This window comes from Lycorma delicatula, chromosome 2 (assembly GCF_047948215.1).
Source record: "Lycorma delicatula isolate Av1 chromosome 2, ASM4794821v1, whole genome shotgun sequence".
Classification (NCBI taxonomy): Eukaryota; Metazoa; Arthropoda; class Insecta; order Hemiptera; family Fulgoridae; genus Lycorma; species Lycorma delicatula.
This window is the reverse complement of record NC_134456.1, coordinates 56,207,669-56,233,157: the sequence shown is the minus strand read 5'-3', so window position 1 is coordinate 56,233,157 and position 25,489 is coordinate 56,207,669. Positions and strand designations below refer to the sequence as shown.

At 29.2% G+C, this 25,489-nt stretch overlaps 1 protein-coding gene across 1 annotated transcript; it reads right to left on the bottom strand.

Annotated features, from left to right (window-relative positions):
- Window positions 1–24,501: 24,501 nt before the first annotated feature.
- LOC142319878 (uncharacterized) lies at window positions 24,502–25,131 on the bottom strand. Its single transcript, XM_075357551.1, has one exon. It carries the CDS (start codon window positions 25,129–25,131, stop codon window positions 24,502–24,504), a length of 630 nt encoding a protein of 209 aa, XP_075213666.1.
- Window positions 25,132–25,489: the final 358 nt, after the last annotated feature.

The following is a 25,489-nucleotide window of genomic DNA, read 5'->3' as shown; positions in this document are numbered from 1 at the left end:
CCTACATTTAATATTCAGGGGATAATTTTCCACGATAAAATAAAACACTAATGAGTAATGAGTTAAAAGAATTACAGATAAACTTAGTGTAATAAGACATGTAATAATATTCTCAATAAAAGTATAATAAGATTAAAACTGTATCACGTAACAATACCATATATTTATATGGTATTGTTACGTGATACAGTATTCTATTTAGAATATTATTATTTTTTGGATATCATTATAATTTAAATCTTCAAACATTTTTACTTCTAAAATATATAGAAAACTGAGCTTTCATTTGTTTGAATGTCTAGCACGCATTTTGATTGGCACAAAGCAATTCCAGCAGTAGTGACAATGTTTATACTTTTCTTATTTTCCAGGAAATTGCTTTCTGAAAGAAACAAAAACTCTTTTATTTTCTATTATTTCAAATGTGTAAGTTGGAAAGTTTCCTTCTTTTCGTTTTAATTATATTAATAATAGATTCTACGGTTGTTATTTTTAAAAATGTAAAAAAAAATTAAATAAATTTAATTTAATTTACCGTACAGTTTACCAATTAATAATTACTACAGAAGAACAAAATTGTTGATTGAAATGCATTAATTATATTTTATTTATCGTAGAGAAGTAATTATTAATATTAGCGATGAACAAATTGTTTAAATCGATTACAAATATGGCATATCATTTTATCTCATTACTGCATTATACAATTCTTTATTCCTTTGTTATATTTATATTATAAAACGCAGTCAAATAAGGTTTGTTATAATAAAATGAATTCTAACATAAAAAAGGATAAATAAAATTAATCCAATTTAAACCCAAGAAAAATAAAATATAAATAAAATAAAAATTTTACTTTCTAAATAACGTACAGTTAAAGATACTGCTTCAAAAGCAATTTGTTATCATATCAGACTTTTTGAGATTCTATGATTTTTTATGGATTTTTAACAAGCAAATTATATTCTGCTAAAGTTGATAACAATAACTTAGAGTAAGCATGAAGTGAAATATATAATATAGATCAAAAAAACGCTATCTGTTTGCAGATAGCTCGTTCTTGACTCTAACAATTCGAAATGATTTATGTGCTAAGGTAACCTATTTACCGTATAAACTAAAGATATCATTTCCTTTATGGATGAAACTGTCATATTTTATTTCTATAAAATATGAAAATATAAATAAATACGGAATGAATTTAAGTAAGAATGAGTTATTTCATGTTTGGTTTAAGAACTGGTAGTAAAAAAAAAGGCAGAATAGAAATACTCAAAACATGAAAACCATTAAAAAAAAATATATTACCGGCTGTTCATTTTAAGCGTGCCACCATTGGGGTTTCGTAAACTAAAAACGCTAAGGCGAACAGTTAATAGGTCTTTTAAATCCATTAAAGATTCCCTATTGGTAAATTTGAAATCTCAGCCAGTTTTCCGATAAGACCGACATCTTTATATTTTAAATGAAAATCATCAATCTTTATAACCTTTATAGATAAAACACATAATGGCATTTTCCCCTAAACACAACCGTTTAGGAGCAACCCTCTTATGGCTCGTAAGTTTTATACTTAAATGAAAAAACAGTATGATGAGCAACTTAATTTATTTAAATGGAAACCCCAGTTTTTTAATAAACTAATAATTAAATAAAACTGACAAATTAATTTTCATTATTGAAATTAATCATACTATTTTGTTATTGTAAGTATCACTTTTATTTTGTTCCCTACAGAGACCAGCTCTACAGGAATCATTATCACTCTTACAGAAAACAGTTATGATTAGCACCTTTCGTACATCAGGTGCCTCAAATAAGCCACAGACATAAGAAAGACTGGGATAGAGAGATAGTGTAGATCAAAAAAATTAATCCACCCCTTCTATCGTGAAAAACGGAATTTTATACATAAATAAAATATAAATAAATACGTAAATGAAAATTATTTTATTACTAAATTATAAGAATAAGTTCTTTTTTTATTTAACTCCTACTGATTTTGAAAATAATTGTTAAAACATCTCTTATCATTTTAAGCCTAAGATTTCTGATGTAAAACCTATCTCAAGATTCGTTTATCAGTTTGACTGACGGAAATATTTCTAAGTCTACTTAAGAAACAAAAAATAAAATAGCTCCGTATTTCAGAGAAGAAGGCGTTTTTAATCTTTGCGTATACATCTACGTTAAAAAAGACAAAAAATAAAATGCCTCTTACATCAATGTTAATTTATAGAATTTTTTGAGATTTTTTTTACCATAAGTTATTATTTACCATTGATGTAACTATATATTATGTAAAAGTATCACCTCTGATCTATTCAGTAGTTGTTTAAAAAAATGCAATAGCCATTCTTAAAAATAAGATCCTATGCCAAGTGCACTTTTACAAAAGTGAACAATAAAATTACGTCTTTCTGTTTTCTATTCTGAACCAGTGTGTTCAGAATAGAAAATTATTTTTGTGTTCACTGATTTACTAAACTATTGCATATCTGAAAATTAGTGCCTTTTGTATATTCAATGCGCTACAGTTTGTTATATCCGTAAGATTTTTTGGGCCTAGTCCCAAAAAATTGTAATCCCAAAAAATTGGCCCAAAAAATTGTAATCTTTTCTCTCGGAAATAATGTGGTCAGTAGCTCCACTTTATGTGGATTAGTTAATCAATTAAAATTAAATTAAAAATTTTAATTAATAAACAGCTTGATTCTCCTAGGTGGTTCAGAAATTAAAGGCTTCTACCCTGAAGTTCCCGGGTTTGATTCTCGGCTAGTCTGAAACACTTATAACGATTCAAGACCAACTTACTAGCTAATGACTTTAGTAACTTAAAAAATTTAAAATAATAATAATACGAATAGAGAATTCTTTCATTAGCAGCTGCTCACAAAATCTTCAATAAAGACAGTAAATTTTTAGATAGTAACATTTTAGTTTAAATTTGTACATCATTAGAGTTCAAGAATTGCAAATAATGCTTGGGGCTACCTATTGATGAGTTGTGCAATCAATCTTGAAATCATTGATACTCCTACATTAACATCAATCTTGAAATATTACACATGCACAGTAAAGGATCATATCTTCATACGCTTACGCTTGAACATTATTACACTTACCGCTTACAAAAATACACAATGATGTATGGTAAATGAATAAACAAAATGCAAATTACGGATGTTTTTTGACCATATTCTTACATTTCTACCTGATCCTAAAAAAAAAACAACGGCCAGCAGTGATATAAGCTAAATCTCATGTGAAAACAGCAGGACTAGTGACTGAAAATGGTCACAAAGATGACTTGAAATGTTTTGAAGTATGATTCTGAAAGCGCCTAGCTCTATAATCTGGTTCAGGATGTAGTTTAAAAAATTTACGTATATATTAATATCAGAGTTTACTGTCTTGGATAAGAACATAGAACATTAAAGCTTCTTTACACTGTTAAGTAGTACATCACATATAACACATCACTTTCTTTGTTTTTTATACAAGGTTTAATTGTAACTTTTTTTATTATTCTCTTCCAAGATTTTTCGTGGCAAATAAGGACCAAAATACTGGTAATCACATACTTCAATTTAAAATCCGTAGATAAAGACAACATAATTAACAATCACTATTTATATGCATAATAGAAACCATTGGAAGTCAAAATTTAAATTTCTTTCTACGATGATGAAAAATACACTGATGAAAATATTTCAGTATATAATTCATACAAAATGTGGTGTAGAATTAAACGTCTGAAATAAAATTAAAAATATTACTTTATAACAGTTATTTTAACTGATGATTATAAGAATTACTGCCAATTTAATTAGGTAAAATCACTGAACTAAATTTCAAAGAACAAATAGAACGATAAATTTATAAATCGAATTTTAATTTATTTTATAATTTTGAAAATCCTACTTTTAGAATCACACAATTAATACGTTAATTTAAAAAAAAAAATTAATATTAGAATTTTACGAACGTAAATTTTTTTGTATTATTCCAGATCAAATTATCAGCGCTCAGAATAGGTTAATTTCCTTAAAACTCAAAGAGGCGAAAAGGCTGAAATATACAGCCTACGTATCTAAATTAATTGTGTTTTCTATCTGGTCATCGCTTCGTTAACTTAACTGCAAATCAATTCTTTAGGTCTTATTTCTTCTTCACAATGTATTTCAGCTTTTAGTATAATAAGAATTGATCATACAAACACACGAGTACAACGTTTTCTGTAGTGAGATTAGCAAGTACGAATATAAATCTATTTATATTAATTACAATTTTAAGGTAAAGTGATTTAAGATTACAATTACGTAATTTTACAAATAACCGATCACCATAAAACATAAACATGTATCAAGAATCGATATAAAAAGTTAATAATACTACATACTTGCATTTCCAAATATATCTCTAAATATTTATTTATAACTATTATTATAATTTTTCGCTGTTTAACATTAACTGTGTTTGTTGCATTAATAAGGATTTTTTAGAAGATTATTTCAATTTCTAACAACTTACTGAAACACTCATATTTCTGGAAAATATTTTTGGAGCATGAGTTAGAAATAGATTGAAAGGTAAGCAATAAACGTTAGTTAAAGTTAAGAGTAAGACGAAAAATTAATCAGAAGTCTCTGTCTTGTTTTATGTCGTGATGAATATATTTTATGGTGAAAAAAGTTACATTTCGTTAGTATTAACCAACCCAATAGTAAATACCGATTTATTAATAATAAATAAGTATTAGTAATATTAATTTAAAATAACAAAGCTTGTATTATTATTATTATTTAAAACACTAGGGATGTACAATTATCATAAAAAAATAAAACCAATTAAAATATCAACAAAATCTTAAAATCCGTTGAAAACAATGAATTAACAAATTATAATTTATAACAATTATATCATTATAATAAAACGATTCTATTAACGATGATATTTAATTAAGAGAAACTTTACGTCTGCATCTTAAAACTCGATTTTCACCTGCATACATTTGTCTGCAATACTATAACGTAGTACTTACTATTCCCATAGGTTGTATTGTTTACATGCTTTCTGGATTATACGAAATTTAAGATGCGTTATTATATAAAATACGGAAATGAATAGTAAATAATAATGATCATAATAAAAAATAAAAAATGATTTTACTTACTAGTAACTTAAATTAATATTTAAGCGATGCTATTTAGCTTTTATGCAATAAAAATATCTGAGTAACAGTAATTTTATTAAAACCGCTATGATTTAATTTTCTTCTGGATTCACATTCATTATTCCAAACTTTTTCTGAACTTATGTGGAAGGTATTTGACTGAAATTTTTTGACCGGATGGGTACTTCCTTTCAAGTAATAAATCAAGAATAATTCACCTTTGATTTTATTTAAAGGATATATACGGTATATGCTATGTCCAATAGCATATATTTAGGTAATATTTACACTTTTTTCAATAATGAAGATTATATTGTTTAAAATGAAAATAATTGGCCATCGAGACCCTGCTGTTTACTTTTAAACAGTACTTTCATAAATGTGTGATTTTTTAAACTTTATTTTAATAATCTCAAATCTGATATAACAAATGAACTACGTTAAATGATTTTTAAAATTAAACAACTATCAAAACTCACCAGACGTGTATTAAAAAAATAATTATCGTTAACTACTGATTAGTAGTAGTAAGTGAAAAAAAAAAAAAAATCAAAAAGAGACTAGTAATAATAGATACAAGGAGTAAAACATACAAAATAAACAAAACGCAAAAAAAAAATAATTAAGTAAAAAATCAAACATAAAATAAATACTTCAGAAGTATTTTTAAAATGTTCATTTTAAAACGAAAAAAATTAACATAAAACAAACTTCTTTATATTACCATAATAATTTTAAATATGTAGAATTTCTACTGTAGAGTTTTACGGAAGTATTTGTAATGTTTTATTACTTTGTTTTATTTTAGTTAGATTTCATAAGAAAGCGACCTATGGTAATGGGTACCATGATTTGACTTCCGGAAAATTTCGACATATCTTCGCGTTTGACATTTCTCAGACCCCAAAATAACCACCAGTCCAAAAGTTTACATATATATATATATATATATATATATATATATATATATATATACTTTTTTGTGGACACGATAACTGCCGTAAGTTTACGCCAATCATTTTCAAATTGATACATAAAATATTACGGCCCAAAATCTCGGTCAGGTTCATTAATGGGAAAAGCGGACCATGGAGGTGGAAATGGGGAAGCTTTTTTGAAGAACAAATCATCATAACTTTCTTATTAAGTAAAATACCGAATTCGTTTCATGTTCCCCTGCTATTCTTTGGATAAGGGCCTAAAAGTTATCTAAGTATTTTGATATCGCCAACCATTGGCCCAGGGGGTGAAAAAAGTGGGGTTTCAAGGACAAAAAAATTATATCTCCCTTAATAGGCACAGGATCGAATCCGTTTAAAGTGGTCGTTGGTCCTCCAAATATTACCTAAAAATTTTGTCTGAAACGATTTTTATAAGACCAACCGTGACAAATATTGTTGGAATTGTAAGAAGAGGCTTCCCATATGCTAAACATGTGAAACTAATTTACATATGAAACCATTGTCGTATTGAGTGAGTTTGAAGTGAACGCATTTAACCTGCCGTGACTTAGTACTGTGAGTATTTTAATTTTTGTAAGTGACAATATTATATATCCTATTGTACTTTCAAGTCATCTTCTCAACATCAGTGTTGTTGCATTTATACACGTTTTTAAATAAAACTTTCTGAAAACATTGTTTTTTTTATTAATGCAAAATCAAACCTAGAATCTCCCACTAATCCTTAAATAGGTGTGTTATCAAGCAATTCAGATAAAATCATAAGGAAGTCTTGATAAATTTAGCAATAGCGTGTAGTTTAATGAGAAAACATAGTGTCCGTAAAACATGAAAAGTAATGTTTGACACGAGGTGAAATCTACCTCCTTCTTCCAGCGTGCCGAAAGGAATTTTTTATACCAATTAAATTTGTAACATTTAATTTTTATTTATTTATTTATACGTACTTATTTATATATATTCATAGATAATAATTTAATAACCGAAAATACGCATCTATTTTATAATTTTTAGAAATTCTATGATTTTTCCTAAAGGTGTTCTACTCTAAATGCCTCTTTTTCTTTTAAAGAATCCAAATAAAATAAAAGTACAATAAAAACTCTTTGCAAAAGTAGAATGTTAATAAAACATTATAACAAAAAATGGTTTATCTTATAGAATAAAAATTTTATTCAATTCAAAACACATATCAAAAAGTAACAATTTTTTTAATGTTCCTAAATAAATTTTTGCGTTTTATACATAAGAAGTTGGTTAGCGAACCAACCACTAATAAGAAGTTGGTTGAAAACAAAATTCAAGCAAAAAAAGGGAATAAAACCCGGCACCTAAGATATACCAAACAGTCAATAGGCCAATTGAGCTACCGAATTGCTAACTGAATATTTAAAGAATATTAAGATTAAAGGTTAATTTCCTAATAAAAATACTATCTAAAATTTCTAATATTCATACATTAAATGGTTAGATATGACATGTTAAACTATTCCGAGTTTAACAGGATTGAGTTTCAAATCAAAATATCTTTAGTTATTGTTGTTTTGAATTGAATTAAATGTCAATTTTAATCGTACAAGATATTTTATTTTACGTTCGAAGTAAATAATTAATGATAAGAGCGTATAAGGACCTATATATTAATTGGCCTATATATTAACAGACTAACTGAAGGAAAATATCTATGCCAAAAGTTGCTGACGTGTAATTCATTTTTTTAAAAAATTAAAATTATAATCATAACCGCAGTTAACGAATTATAAAATTAAATTTATGAACCAAAATTTGATGTATTAAGAAATTCCTGTACCTTTTCGTATGTCATTTATTAAAATGCTGTAAATCGAAACATACATTATGAAACGAAATAGAGAAGAAGATAATTGTAACAAATATAAAACAAAAAAAAAAAATATATATATATATATATAAATGAAACTAATGTTTAAAACTGTTTGAATTACAGTAAAAAATCTTTTAAGAAAATAAGGATTTTAAAGACCAATTTTATAAATAAAATATGTAAAAGGAAGCTATTTTTAAAAATGTAATATTTATTCCATAATAATTGATAATAGAAAAAGAATAATGAGCATTCAATCTAGATGTACGATTTTTACATGTTATTTAAACTAAATTTCTTTGAAAGTATGATAACTTATAATAAAAAAGCTTGGTATATAGTTACAAAGATTAAAAAAACGATTAAGTACGTACTACGTCTAGATTTTCATGGTCTTGAAAAGAAACAAGAGTCGTTATCTAGCGGCACAACATGAAAGAAAAACAATATTGATTTCAATACAGACCGGTCTTACCCTGATATATAACGCTCCTATAGGTGAGCTCTGTAACTAAGACTTAGTCTACAGTCGGTAATACAAGAAAAAAAACTGGCGTAAAAAAAATTAAAAAATAAGAACAAGAAAAATAGTTATTTGAAAATTAAGTAATTTCTTTTCAGTAAAACAAACTTCACCTTATTTATAAAAAAAAAAAAAAAAATTACTAATTATTGTTGTTTATTATTATGTTATAGAATTACTATTATTTTACCATAAGTAATAGGATTTAGATTATAAATAATTGAAGGAAACCATATCGCGAGCTTTTTGAGTGACATTATTAAAAATTCGGAAAGCAAACATATATTTTTTTATGAATACATTATACACTTACAAAACATAATGTAAAAATATGATAAAAATAGTTTGAAGTAAAAAAGATAAACTTTATACATTTGGTAAAAGAAAAAAGTATCCAGTGAAATACGTAGAGTGATTTTTTACTTTTTTTAATCATCTATCTGGCAGTTTATGCAACACATATAATGACATTCGTTAAGAAATAAATACGTATAACTTGATTATTTGGAGATAAAAAATTTCCTTTTTTAGTGGAACAAACTCCTACTGGTTGAATAGCATAATTAATTAAACCGATTAATAGCATAATTAATGATTAATCAAGTGTTATAACAGGAGGTCCGTTAGTCTACATAATTAAGGTTCAAATTTAGATAAATAATCTGGCTTTGACGATCACTAATAATTTGCTATTTATGGTTTCTATAAAAGCCATCCAGTACATAAATCCCTTTGCTGGTATCCTCCAAACGACGTAATTCCCTAGCAATTGGAAAGTTTTACAAACGGTTATGGTCGTGAAACCGGGTAAAACTGTTCATGATTTATCTTCGTCAAGGTCAATAAGCCTGTTACCTACTTTGTCGAAGATATTTGAGTGGTTATTTCTTCGGAGAATATGACCAATTCTGGAGCAGAGTACCAGAGCACCAGTCCGATTTCCGTAGTGGGCACTCCACTGTTGAGAAAACACATTTGTCAATGTCATCAGCAAGAGCTTAGAGAAGAAGAGGTACTGTTCGGCACTCTTCTTAGATGTTCAGCAGGCCTTCGACAAGACCTGACTACCTGGGTTTTTATACAAGTTAAAAAAGGACCGGGGTCAAATTTATTGCCTTGTCCTTCGTAGCTACCAGAGTGGGCATTTCTTCCAGATAAAATATAATCAAGAACTATCTACGTTCTTCGACACAAATCCGGTGGTTCCGCAAGACTCAGTTTTAGTTCCTATCATATTTTATCTTCACTGCCGACATCCCGTTTCGGAATGGATTTGCTGTCGCTTATTTTCCGATGATACGGCTATTCTGGTTGTTGATGACAACCCAAATGTGGCCTCAAATAATCTGCAACCTGAATTAAATTTCATCAGTAGGTGGATGGGTTCACGGATGGTAAGGCTTAATCAAACTAAGTCGAGCCATGTGGCATTCGCAATGGTAAGAGGAAACTGGCCACGGGTTCACCTTCATGACATTTTAATACCGCATACCGTAAGTGGAAGATACCTGGGTTTTTACCTGGATCGTCCTTTGACGTGGAAGGTTCACGCGAGGAAGAAGAGAAAGCAACTCAACATATTAAGTTCAAGGAAATTATGTGTTGCTGGGCCGGAGGCCTGAGTTTTCTTTGTCAAAAAACTACTTTTATACTCACCAATTTTGAAACCAATATGGACATATGGCATTCAGCTATGCGGCACTCTAAGCAAGACATATGTTGAAATCATACAGCTGTTTCAGAACAAACTAGCGAGATGTAGCTGAGGCGCCGTGATTTGCTAACACTAGTGAAATCCACGAATATTTGGGTCTACAAAATGTCATGGTAGATATTACAATATGAACTTCGGCTAAATGACCACATTAATCACTTGGCCATAAACCTTCTAGATAATGGTGAGGATATTAGAAGACTTAAGCGGCTACACGTTCTATATAATTACACCAGCTGATTGTTGTGCATTAATCATTACTGTCCTCTCTAATTCTGTTTTCATTCAGTTTTAATTTTCTTCATTTTTTGTTCTTTTCTAAAGTGTTTCATCAATCTGCTACTTTTGTGATTCCTGTTATTGTTATTGCTTTTTATTATACTTCTGATAGTACTGTTCTTCAAAACTATCTTGTGTACGATCTGCATTCTATCCTCAGAAGTTCTATATAGTACTATTATGTAATTTTGAGGATTCTAAATGGGGATTCTTCAAGGATTTTAATGTGAATGAATATATGTGATATAATTAACTTAAGGTTCCTCAAAAATGTAGCCGATTGTAAATAGAGATTTTAAAAAATATACAAAAGTAAATGTTATATTTCCTTTCTAATATATCATCATCATCATCATCGTTATCATTTTAGCCGTTATCAATCCACTGCAGGATGAAGCCCTCTTCAGAAGTTTCTAACTAATACGGTCTTGTGCGATCTATTGCCAATTCGGCTCAATGTAATTGATTATATCATCGATCCAACGCGCCTTTGGTCTTTTCCATAGGCATTTAACATCTAGGGGTATCCCATTCAAGTGCTAATTCAGTTCATCTGCCATCAGTTCTCTTTGTTATATGACCTGCCCACCGTCATTTTAATTCATTAACTTTCGTAATGGTATCATATACCTTTGTCTGTTCTCTGATTCATTTACAGGTCTCTCTACCTTGTCTGGAAACTCCAAGTATACATCGGTCCATATTTCTCTGTGCACCCGCAGTTATGTAGTGAATGACCCGCTAATGTCAAAGTTTTTCTTTCATATGTAAGGGCTGACAGGATGCATTGATCGAAAATTTTCTTTTTAAGGCAAAAGGGAAGTTTTTTCTTGATAATAACTCTCCCGAATCTCTGCCACCCAAGCTTGATTCATCGTTCAACTTCTTTCATTGTATTACGCTCAGTTGACATCCGTTGGCCAAGATATATGTAATGATTTACATGTTTGAGTTATTTTGCATACACAAAAATCTTTCTTTCCTTGGCAAACTTGTTGAACATGATTGGCTCTTTTTAAGGTTCATCCTTAGATCGTAGGGTTAGCCAGACAGCTGCAGTTTCTGTATGTATCTTGGTAGTTCTTCTGGTTCTTGTGAGAAGAGAACTATATCATCTGCGAATCTCAGGCGGTTTAGATATAAGCCATTTATTCGGATGCTCTTTTCTTCCTATTTCAGCTTTCTAAATAATTCCTCGAGACAGGTTGAGAAGAGCACGGATCGTGTTCCCTTGTATAATTTTTTTGTACATTTACGTCTACTTTATGTTCGTTTACACAGATAGTAGCTTTTGCTTCTTCATATATCGATTGTAACAAGTTTATGTAGATTGTGTTTACACACTGGTTAAGTAATGCAGTTGCTATGATTTGCGTTGTTACCGAATAATTGCAATTTTTTAATCAATAAAAGCCACACATAAGGGCATGGTATTCTCGTTGTGTCTCTCTATGACTTGCTGAACTACCAGGATGTGGTCCATTCTGCTAAAACCGCTTCTGAAGCCTGCCTGCTCCTTTGGTTTTGATTCATTCATAGCATCTGTTTTTCTATATATATATATATATATATACTGTATATAGAAGAGAAATAGAAAAAAAATCCTTTTCGGCACGCCGGAAGGCGGAGGTATATTAGGTACTAATAGGGGATAAAAAAGATTTCCTTAAAGTTAACAAAAACCTCAAATTTACTCAATACGACAATGGTTGCATGTGAAAAATATTTCACATATTTACCATACGACAAGCCCCATCTTCGTACAACTCAGCAACATTTTGGTCATCCCTTACCATTGGTGGTATCAAAAATTGTTTTAGAGAAACGTTTTAGGTAATGTTTAGATGACTAACGACCACTTTAAACCGATTCGATACTTACCTATTAAGGGAGGTATGATTTTTTGTATTCAAAACCCCATTTTATCCACCTCATGGGCCAGTGGTTGGTGATATCAAAAAAATTTACTTAAATAAGTTTTAGGCCCTTATCCAAATAACAGCAGTATCTTTAAACGAGTTCGATATTTTACTCAATAAGAAAGTTATAGCGATATTTTGTTTTTTCGAAAAAGCCTCCTCAATTCCAACCCCACGTTCGAATTTTTCCCATTAACTAACTCGACCGAGATTTTGGGTCGTTATATTTTATGTATCAATTTGAAAATGATTGGCGCAAAATTACGGCATTTATTGTGTCCACAAGAAAGCGAAATATATATATATTTCATGTACATATAAAAAATGTACATATAAACTTTTGAACTGACGGTGGTTTTGGGGTCGGGGGAATGTGATAACATTTTATAAATAGTAACTTATCTACTAATTTCAGCTAATAGAGTTATAAATACTCTTTTTAAAGTTTTCTATTAACATTAGTGCTATTCTAGTGATTTCTAGAGAGTATGTAAATTCATAAAATTAATACCATTAACGATAGTAGACCGATTCAATTAAGGAAACAATAGAATTCAGATTATTTTTTAAACAATGAAGTGTATTTCTTATAACTGAAGACTTTTTTCAGAATTTTAAAATATAATTAAAATAGATTTTTTTTTTGTAATATTTATTTAAAGATATTTTTTAATAAAATTTTTTGTCGTTTTAAAATTACTGACAGATAAAAACTATTTTTTTCTTGTTTTAAAATATTTGAATAAAACAATAGGACTTTTATAATATTAGTATTAATAATATTTTCTATTGAAACCGTAATAAGAAAAAAGATTCTGAGAGTGAATGAAATAATTAATGAAATTCTAAATTTACAAGATATTTATTCTAGAACTGCGGTGCGAATACAATGATTGTAAATAAATTCTGAAACAAATTTAACTGAGACACGTAAGATATAATCAAGAGATATTTGTATGATATTATAATTAATTAGCCATTGCATAACACAAGACTGAAATAAACGTTACACTTACTAATAGATTAATTTAAAATGATAATAAAAACGTATTTAAAGGGGCAGAGAGAGAGAAAGAGAAAACGAGAAATATATGTATATAATAATATATAATTGTGTGAAAAAGTTTATAGACTGATTGTGTTCGACTAATTGATGAGAAAAAGAATATATTTCTGGGAAAATATTTTTTATAATTATTTTTGAATACTTCAATCTTTCTGAAGTGTTATGAGATCACTCTTTTATGAACGTCGTACTATTCACGCTTACTATACCGCCTTAAAAAAAAAGGATTAACTAGAAAATTATGAAAGTTTGTTTTTTAATTTACATTAAATCAAATCATTAAATTTTTAAATAACATCTTAAACTATATAATAAGAATAAGAAAACAAAAAAAATCAATGTATGATAACAAATTCTAAATTATTAAAATAAAATATGCGGCTGTCGAGCCTCGTTACTTCAACAACTTCGATAATCACTTAGCTTGAACTTTATTTAAAGACGAGCTGTACCCAAATTATTTTGAAAATTGTTTCCCTCATTAAGGAGTACGTTGGTAAATATTTTACAAGTCAGTTACATTATTGTAAACATAAAAAAAATTAAATCAACCAAAAATAATACTTTACATCGGTCAAATAAGAAAACCCACTATATCCTTGACTATTTTTTTGTAATCTCTGCATCATGTCATCACACGTAAAGTCAGGATCAATATTACTAATCAAATAAATAATTCGTAACTTCTTTGGTAACCAAACAAATATTATCTCAACAAAAAAATATGTAAATAATTTAATGAAATAAAAAAATAAAAAAAGTGTATTGGCAGTAATTTTGAAATGAAACATTTTGCTCATTCATTTGAAATTACTCAAGTTATGCAGCTAAAAATTTAAAATAATAGCAAATAATTACAGAACCCAGATAATCTGTTATGAATTTGGAAAATCTCGAAAGAAAAGTCTACTTCAAACTGCTAACGCTTCTCTTTTTCTCTCAGTAGTCGTCCTTCATTTAATTAATCCAATCCGTTCAAAAACCTTTCTGTCATTAATCACTGCGTTAATACGTAATTATTTATTTTAAAGAAATTACCTCAATGGCGAAAGATTTTCTTTTATAATACATCATTATTTATTTGTAACTTGAATAGTTTGATTGTAACACGATAGACATAAAATATGACGGTTTAAAAACGTTTGATGTAAACGTATTTCGTTTTATGAGCAATAACAAACAATTTTAAGAATTTAAAAAAATACTATTTAAACACTCAATAGATTTTATTTTAAAAATATCTTAATAAATCCACTAAAATCATACAGTATGTACGTTGAAATAACGGAAATAACTAAGCTATTATGTTTGTTATAATGCCTTTGAAAAACGCAGGATTCAACAAATTTTTTTATTAACTCAAATGTAGGCTAATAATTATGATAATGATAATATATATTTATATTTATACCGTGATAACAGGCCGATTCATAAAAAGAGAAAATTTCCTTCTAATTCATATCTTTCTCTACCGCGAGGAGTCGAGATTACGAGAGATATCCATACTTTCCGGTCTCCAGGCATCTGCCTCCCTCGATTCAAGTCTCCTCCCTTTCACACTAAACCGTCACTAATCTCATCTTTCTTCTGAACAGCCTATCTTCTTTCATTCTCAAGACATGTGCCGGCCATCTTAATTGACCTTCTTCTGTCTTCTAGATAATGGGCTCTGTATTCACGGTCGCTCTTTTGTTTCTATTTCTAATGCGATCTCGTCTAGTTTTACCCAACACTCTTCTAAAGTACCTCATTTCTTGAGCCTGCAGTTTGCTACTGCTCCTCTCCTACACGGCCCAAATCTTACTGGAATACAGTAAAGTAAGAACATATATGAAATTAAAAACGGTTATTTTAGTTACCATATTCACCGTTCTCGTGTTCAAGAAGCCCAGGATAACAAGTATTGAGAGGTTGTCAACAGCAGCAGTTCTATTATCAACTTTCATCTTACTAACATGACCAATATTTTTTCCTAGATATTTAAAGCCGGAAACTTGTTCCAGTGCTTGTATATGGATATATTTTTTCCCAGAGCCCAATGATAGTTACTGATATTTGATGAGTTTTGTAGGATGGGAAAAACACTTGTACGACCAAGAGTGAACAAAGAATTTCCGGATAAAAGGCAAAGACGCTACTATGACATGGAGATAATAATTATAATAATACAAAGAAATAACCATAATTTATTTAGTAATTATTATCATAATAAAATTAATAGATTATCCTCAAAAATTGTTAACAGTAAGTAACATTTTTAAGTATATCGTTATTTCAATTTTTGAATCACCTTGAGTTGTTAAAATAAAATTAAAATAAAAGTATGAAATGCAAAAAATTTCCGGTATAGGTGGTATAGAATATACTGTTCTAGATAGATAATTTGGGTGGCATAGAAATTACAAAATTCTGTACACGTAAGTACACGGAGATAAACGTAGAATTATCATGTTTGAAACCACATTTTTCTGATCAAAAGTTATGAAACTGTATTTACCTCTCTTCTGAACATTTAAAATAAAACCTTTTATTTTTATTCCCCAATGTATAGAAATAAAATTAATGTTCAATTTTTTTTTTCTTCCTTGCACTATAAGGAAATATTGTAATAGCGAAAAATCTTGGTTTTCAGATTTCAACGGAAATATCCATTGACGATTCCTGAATTAATTTTAACTAGTTTCGGCGTGACGTCTGTACGTATGTATCTCGCTCGCATAACTCAAACACTATTTGGATTTAGGACTGTTGTAATATCTAGTTGTACACCTCCCCTTTTGATTACAATCGACTGGATCAAAAGTGTCCAAAAAAGCCCAAATCCAAAAAAAATGGATTTTGGACATTTTCTTAACTGCAGTAATACGCCCTCGATGACAGCTTTTCAACGATATATCATAAATGGTACTTATTTTCATTGGTTCCAGAGTTACAACAAAATAAAATTTTAATTAAATATTTGGATCTTACAAGGGGAAGGGCCATCGGTTCGAATCACACTTCATTTCCTTATTTTAATTTAAATATATTGGTTTATTAGTAATTATTAACCTCTATAAAGAAAATTACAATACTTAAACTAATAGGTGTAAAAGGAGGTCATGTAGTGTTCATATCACATTTTTATTATTTATACATTAAAAATACAAATATTATATCAAGTAAGTTAAATATTATTAATTTAATTTATAATCTCTTTTTAACTTCCATACGTAAAATAAATAGAAGAAAAAAAATATGAATAAATTGTAATACGTATAACCAAACATGAACCGTTTTGATGATAGACTATATATTAGAAAATTTTTAATTTTAATATATATATGTATGTGTGTGTGTTTTAAAAGCGATGAAAAAAAAAACAGAAAATAGATTGGTATATATTCAGCTTTTTATCAGAAAAATTGCATAAAAGAAATTTAATGAAGTTCATTTAAACGTGAATAAACTTGGAAATATATCAAATTCAAACTTAATCCTATAAATGCAATTATTTTTCTCATTTTTACATACGTTGAACTTTTCAGTAGATTATACTTTATAATAAAACTACTTTTAAAACGAATAATACTTTATTTTGTTTTACAATACTGTTTGAAAAACTTTAAGAGGGTAAAACTGAAATTGGCAGTTTACCAAAATTGTAAGCCTGTTACTTTACACTACATTATCTCTGACCCCTTCCACCGATATTAGAGCAAAAAAAGTATTTTAAAAAACGCGATAAATTAATTATTTTTGGATAGATAAATATATAACTGCTTTATTAAATTATTTTATGCAAAATAATATGTAAACTTTGATACATTTAATGTCCTTATGTATTCATAAATCTTTTACATATCCTAAACGCACTTATAATAGGAATTTTCTAAGAAATTTACGAACCAATTGCTTACGTTTATAACAGTTCTGTTTAGCTACATAAAGTGATATTTAAATCTGAAAAATGCTACATATTTCAAAACTGTGAGATAATAGGAGATAGAAATAAGTGTGAATTTACATAGTTACAAAATAATTTTTTTACGGTGCTTTTGAAATTTTTGTCCGTCATCTTCCATCCGCAACATTAATCAAATTTTTTTTACTAGTTGGAAGGGGTTAATATGTAATACGTGATTTTAATATAACGTTTAACGAAAAAAACGATAGCGAAAACCGTTTTTTGATAAATGCCCTTGTTTATGAACAATAAAATACTCACATAAAGTAATAATAAAATGCTGCGTTTACAAGCAATCGATTCACAAAAAAAAACGGAAAAAAAGTCGGTTGTGGTAAATCGAGATAAGTGCCCCCGTTGTCACTTTTTTATTACCTTCAGTATTACCTTAAAATATCTTCTATATTACCTATAACTTATTAAATAAACAAAGGTAATAATAATAACAATACAATTTACACTAGAAAAAAAAGATTTGAACCACTTCCAACTTAAATCTCCGATAGGTATTTAATTTAGAGACAATCGAATATGGTTGGGAAGTGTCTACGATTATTATGAAATAATTAAGGTAGTGCAGCTTACCTTCAATGGATCCAAAACGTCTGTGTGGGTTCCACCACGTTCAAAGCACAGCTGTATTCCCTCCATGTAGCATACAACTGATGTATGTGACACGTTCATGATATATCTGCGTTTTCGGATTTCTTTCTTTACAAAACCCCAGAGTGCATTGTCAGGTGTGGTGAGATCAGGATTTCTTGTTGGCCAAGGCAATGGAGCCGGTAACGTTTCTGACCCGCATCCGATCCAGCGATTCGTAAAAATTTCATTGAGGCGCCTGCAGTCATTCAAAGCAAAATGCGCTGGAGCAAAGCAAAATGCCTTGCTGAAACGTAATGATCTCAGTGATCTCTTTTGCCGTTAATTCTGGAAGCAACCACTCGTCGATCATTCTTAGATAACTGTCATCAAAAAAATAAGGACCATGGAGGTGATCAGCTGCCATCCCAGCCCAAATCATTACATGAGGCGAGTGGTGTCTGATTTCCTCAAAAAGTGAGGATTGTCTTTCGCCCAGAAAAAATATCCCTGTTATGAGAACATCGATAAATCGCATGCTCGTCTGAGAGCATGACATTCTTTTTGTCTTTTGATCTCGGAAAGCGTTCAAACAATAACTGAAACGCATAAACACGTCGATCAAGGTCATTTTCACTGAACTTATTGACTGTGGCCGGATGAAAACATTTAACTTTCAAGTCCTTCCGCATATGATCTCGTACTGTCAGTTTTGAAATGCCCAACACTGCAAAACGTTTGCTCGTTAATTTCATCGGCGATAGTTGAGTCGATGAAATTAACGAGCAAACGTTTCAGCACACAACAGCACACGTCTCAGCTTGAGTGCTCGGCCTCCCACTGCGTGGCGCATCAAGAACACTTTCAGTTGCAAAAGTGTTCTTCTTCCATGTCAGTAACATTTGCACTGATGGTGACGATTACCCAAACCGCACAAAGAAGTTATTCATAATGTTCTCTAATGTTTTACCATCGTAACGTAGTCCGCGAACCAACACACAAGCTAACAAACGCTCTTCGACAGTTAACGCACTTGTGTCCGCCAACGTTCCACACTCGACTACTACAAAGGCAATTATCGAGTAACGGTTTCCGCCATTGTTTTTCACGAAACGTTTTATAATAAAAACGTGTATCGATGTTCACCTCCTAATAAAAAAAAATAGGTTTGATTCAATGTAGCGTATCCATAATGGCGAACAAAAATTTTAAACAAATCGTAAAGAAGTAATATTGTAACTTTGTAAATCCACACTTGTTTTTACCTCCTAGTATCCCTCAGTTTTGCAATATAAAGCCGTATCCATACTTCAATATCAGTCTGTATAGCCAAAATACATATGCACTAATATATTAAGTAGTATGAAAATAAACTGTGGTGTTAGATCGGGGTTTAAACTACACTGTCCCCAAAGCAATTATAATAATCTGTTATATAAGGCTTACCCACATAACATATATATATATATATATTACCATATATAATGTGTCAAGAGTTATGGAGAAGCTTGGCCCAGTTAGTAGTGCACAATACTAAACAATATTAATGGTTAACTGCATTAAACCTGTAATAAATGTTTAGTATACAACTGCTACATTAACATACCTTATACGGTTATCAATAAATCGTGGCAATGAGAGGTGTAAAAGTTTCTAAAGTATTTCATGTATATAAACCTAATGCAGTTTAGTTCTGTAAAATATAAAGAAAAGTGAAAGTCTAGTCAGTGAAAAATATACACTGATGGGAATGAAATAAAAACAATACACAATTAAGATATTTTGAAATAATTTTTTTTAAAATCTGTGTTTAAAAATAATTACAGAACAAAATATTTTTTTAATTAGACCAATTTATTTTATAATTAAGGCTATAATCAATTTAGATTTTTCAGCAGATTAGAAATAAAGTGAATAAACTGAACAGGTTGAAACATTTTAAACCGATTTGAAAGACCTGCACGGAATAAAATTCCTTGTATTAAAAAGTGGTTTTTAATATCTAAATTTAAGAATATTTTTTCGATAATTATAAGAAATTATTTGACATTAAATATTTTATATTAAAGTAATTTATATTTACATGTAAATTTATCTCAGAAAATTAACTTACGCTCCCAAATTTTATGTCGAGCGTTAAATACGAGCCGATATCACAAAATAATCAGAAATATCAAATAAACATTTTTCTCATTTAAAAAAATATTTCTGAACTAAATTTATAAAATCTTCTGTTTTTAATTCTGTAATCGGCGCTTAAATATAATAAAATTAACATGTACAAATTTAATAAATTTTTAGATTCATTAAGCAACATTTTCTCGTCATATGTATCAAAAAAGAAAGCAAATCATTAATTAAAAAAAAGGATATAAGTTTGTATTATTTTCTAATAATGAAATACTCGTTAAATTACTGATGAAAAAGGAAAGAAAGCGTTAAAATACAAAAAAAAAAGAGATAAAAAGGCGTTAAAAAAGAAACTAGCTTCAGGGATAAAAAAGGAAAAAAGAAATTGTAAAAGCCGCGAATCGTAAAATCCACTCAAGCTATCGCCTGGCGGCAAAGCGCTGACCTGTACTTGCAATTACTATTCTCCATGTGTTGCTTTTCCCCAGATACATATCTCTTTTTTTAAACTTAATAAAAAGTCCGTCAGTTTATTAAGTAAATTCATTATCAGTGTAAATTGCACTGATAACAAATCCACTTTAAGATGTGCGTTAAACATTAAATAAAATAAAAATAAATAATAAAAAAAGTACTAAGTATAACGTGAAATTGAATTATGTACGAATCACGCCAACATTAGAAGATATAACAAAATCAACACGTTTATTAAAAGAAAAACTAAAGTAATAAAATAATAATAATAAAATTATATTATCATGACTAGAAGAAATAAAACCGAATTACTTTTTTGACAGAATTTTCAAGCCTGAATAATTTATTTAAGAGTTTATGCTACTAATACTTTTGAAAATATTCAATTTTTACATTCGTAGCATCATAGCTCTATGATGCAAGAAGGGAAGAATGATAAGGTTATCAGCAAAAAAAAAAAAATGGAGTATGGTTTTTTGCATTTTTCGAGGTTTCATGACCCAGGAATCCCCCAAAAAAAAGGGGAGTAATGTTTGCACGTACGTCATGGCGTGTTCGAAGTTTAGTATCTTTTGATGGATAAAGCGATTTTGATGAGATTTTGTACAGAGACTCGTGTATATGGGGAAATGTTTGGTAAAATTTTGGAGTCAACATCTCTAGGGAGTAGGATGATTTTTTAGGGGGTCAATTATCTCAAAACTTTGCAAGCATAACCCTACTTTATACTAAGTTTAGAACATGTATACCTAATGCAGGTACCAAAAATTTTCCAAAAAAATTCCCAATCCCCAAAAATCGTAAAAAGCTATTTTTATTTATTACATTTATTAATCAATCTTTTAAAAAGTTTTTCTAGTAGTGCAAGCGACTCCATCACAAAAAAAAAAAAAAAATAATAATACTCTAGGACAATAATCGTAGTTGGGAAGCTGATCAAAGTTTAAAAATACCGACTTTTTAATTTTTCAAAACTATATTTGGTTTTTAAATTTTAATATTACAAAAACTTAACTATTACAAAAATAGATTTCTAGTAATAATAATAATATGATAAAATTTAATAATAATTCATCCCTTATCCCCAAAAAAAGTCTTAGGTGACTTTCTACTTATAAAATATTTCTTCGTACGTGATTTTGGAAGAAGGGGAGTAGAATAAAAAAAAAAATACCAATTTTTTTGAACTTTTAAAACATTTTTCGGTTTAATTAAACATATATTTTAAAATAAAAGTTCATCATAAATTACACCCACAAAAAAGAAAAGAAATCTTAGGTAAAGTATTTCCATGAATAATTATTTTCCCGCTGTATAAGAATAAAAATCCAATACCAAGAAAGTATTAAAACTTTGTTGTCAGCTTTTTTTTCTTATCATATCATCCTTGTCATTCTCGGGATTGAAAAGAATACAGTCCTTATTTATGAAAATTAAATTTTTTATACATTAAAATGTAAATTGTTTACTACTTTTTATTTTTATTTTTTTTGTTACATCTCGTTTCTTTGTTTTAACTTCTTCATTCGAACTAATTTTAACTGATTTCAGAAAAAATACATTTTTAAATTAACTTGATTATTTTTTTCTTTTTTAATATGCATTCAAATCAACCTGTTCACTAGATTGACTAATTTCGGTTCTCTTTTTATTGTAGAACAAGTTCCTCTTGCGGTTTTGAAGCAAGATTTTCTATATAACGCTGCGGAGAGTTTTAAAGGAAAACTACATTCACTACATAAACGATTTGAAAATATCTTTAAATCACTCATTGTTTTAGGGCTGGATTTTTATAGTAGAATCTAAAGACCGATTTTAATCATATTTTCAAAGTATTATCATACGGTAGTGGAAAAAAAATTGAAAAAAGTAGGGTAAGAAATAATACATGTTCTCACATTCCAAATAACCTCAGTTTATGCTCGGAAACAGGTTATTTTTTATTATAATGAAGAAAGCTTTTGCGTTTCTTCAGAAATACTTTTTTAATAAAAAACTTTTTTTGTAGGCCTCCCATTTTTTAAATAACGTTAAGAAATAATACTAAAACGATAAAAAAATAAAAGTATTAATAATAAAATCGATTAAAAGGATACACGACATTGAGAAAACAATTTTTTTCAATTATTCTTTGAATTTTGACAATTTTAAAAGAAAAACTTATTCTTTAACTTTAATTAAGTTTGCATTAATTAATTAATTAAAATGACTAATTCTTTTTTTTAATGAATAACTGTAAAATATTTAATATTCTTACAACCATGAGGATAAGAGTCTGGTCAGGTCTAGCCAGTCTCACCAGCGCTCCCTGGCTAGATGGTCGGGTGAGCGAAGCGAGCCCTAACTGGTTAATTTATTTATAAAAAGAAGAATGAAAATACAACAAAGATTCATTGAAATCAATGCAATAATACTCACTGAATGAAGAAATTGATAAATTTCAAAATGATGAAAAATATATTAAGGAATTTTTTTAAAAATTGCATAATTTCCCATTTTTCGAACAATTAATGTAAGATATTGGTTTTTTGTAGCCTATATATTTATCTATAAAAAAAAAATAAATAGATTTTTCGAAATCGTTGAAATAATTTTTGAGTGTTAGTTATTTACAAACGCACTTTCTTTCAGATTTTTATTTTACTATAATAGAACATGTTATTAATTTTTTTAATTCATTTAGTGAACGAAGTGAAAACAGGGACAAAATTGGTATGACTTATTTAATTGTAATTCGATAAAATGAATATTAATGATACTATTAATGACTAATGACTAAAAATTTAAACGGCCGCCAACCAATGTTAAAGGTAAAATTTTCAAACTTATTTACTGAGGGAAAATGGAAAATAAAAATGACCGGGAAATACACACACACACACACACACACACATATATATATATATATATATATTAGCTCCCCACCACAGCTTCGCTTGCACTATACTACGTTACCCAGTTACTTACCATTTCCCGTATTCAAGTATTTTATTTTATGTTCTTTAGTTGGTAACAGAAGATAGGTGCAGCCAGTCACACGGTGGCTAAGGGCATCGTGTGACTGCCACCTGTGTTGCCACCGTGGCCACCATGGGACTGCCTCCGCTGTGTTGGTTAAGCCACAGCGCCGGATATCTTCTTATCCCTTAAAAAATCGGAATTAGAAAAACCCTAAAATGGTTTTTAAATATTTATCTGAAGGACATTTGCAAGCCCATATACTACTGAACATCTAGTTTACTATAGTCGGGATTGAGAAAATTTACGGTCATCGTTCAAAATATTTTTTGCCTTTCTTCATCCCCTTTCATTTGTTACAGAGAAATAAAAAAAAAAGATCTAAAAAAAAAAACAAAAATCCATTTTAACACTTTTAACCTATGATTTAAAAAAAACAGAAATAAATTTTTAGATATTTATATGATGATTACACACACCAAAAATTTAGTTGTTATCTACGTCTGTTACCGAGAAATAAAAAAAAAATAAATAATTTCACTGTTACTCCATTTTATCCCATTAAACTCGAAATTTTAAAATGGATTTGCCTTTGTAAATGTATACAAATTTTCATCAATTAATCTTCAGTAGTTTTTGCTGGTTGTTGATCACTCATGACATGTTATTTTATATATATAAATATATAGATATATTTAGCATCCCCCGTCTCGGCTTCGCCCGAGATTATAATGTAGCCAACCCATTTTCTAACAGTATTAAACTGATAGAAATTCCGGGTGTATGATATTTTTTGCGGTGTTTTGATTTTCTGATATTAGAATAAATTGACTTTCCGAATTTCCAGTTCTGGAAAGTCCAACATATAATTGTCCACGAGAAAAATAGTCTGATCGTACATCAATACCAATGTGTTTGAATGTTTGGCCTTACGCTTTATTGATTGTTATAACAAACGAAAGTTTTACAGGGAATTGCAGTTTCTTGAACTGAAATGTTAAGTCTGTTGGACTTATTGGAATGGGGGGTATAAGAGCAAACTCTCCTGCAACTGGAGCTGTCAAAATAGAAGCCTCAATAACGTAATTTCGCATAGTTTTGATTTGCAACCTCGTGCTGTTACATAACCTTGGAGGGTTAAGGTTTCGTAGTAAAATAGTCGGTAATCTCATTTTAACATCGAGATTATGAGTTGGAAAACCTGCAGGATTGAGAGAATTCAAAAATTCTGGAGGATACTGGACTGCGTCTTCAGTATTGATTACGGAATCTACAGATCGATGTTCCTTGTTTTGTCCCTCAATCTTTTCTAAAATCATATTATTAATTCCAAATACAGAAATATTTCTAGGAATATTTCTTTCGCAAAGGCGCTCGTACGGTTTTTGTAAAAGTTGACTAATTTCTGGATAAATATTGGAAATGAGATCATCCATCATTGTATGCACAATGGTACCAATGTTTTCATCGACAGAAATATAACCACCATTATGAGAAAGAATCCCGTTTCCAATGTTTAGTAGTTGTAAGGGAAAGTTAGCATCAAGATCAACGCTCATGTTACTTCTTAAGTTAATAGTAAGAAGAAATTTCCTTAGGGTTATGATTTAAGCATGCCTGAACATCAGCCTTAGTTCCTATCGCGATGACAGGCAATGTTTGCCGAAAGTCTTCCAGCAAACACGAAAGTTATACCACCCATTAACTTACAGCATTACCTAATATCTTCAAGGATTTGATCAACGGGTTCAGTATGAGCTCGACTACTCATTGTGCATTCATCCATCCTATAAGTTTAGCATCTCGCAAAATTTACCCAAGTGGACCCATTTTTACGAATAGAACAAACAGATTCTTGCTCATATGCAACATTTAACGCTAACTTAAATGTGGAATGTGCAGTTCTCCCAGCATTTA

Excerpts from the sequence above, each read along its gene's own strand:
- LOC142319878 (XM_075357551.1), bottom strand. The coding sequence starts at position 25,131 with ATGAGCGTTGATCTTGATGCTAACTTTCCCTTACAACTACTAAACATT.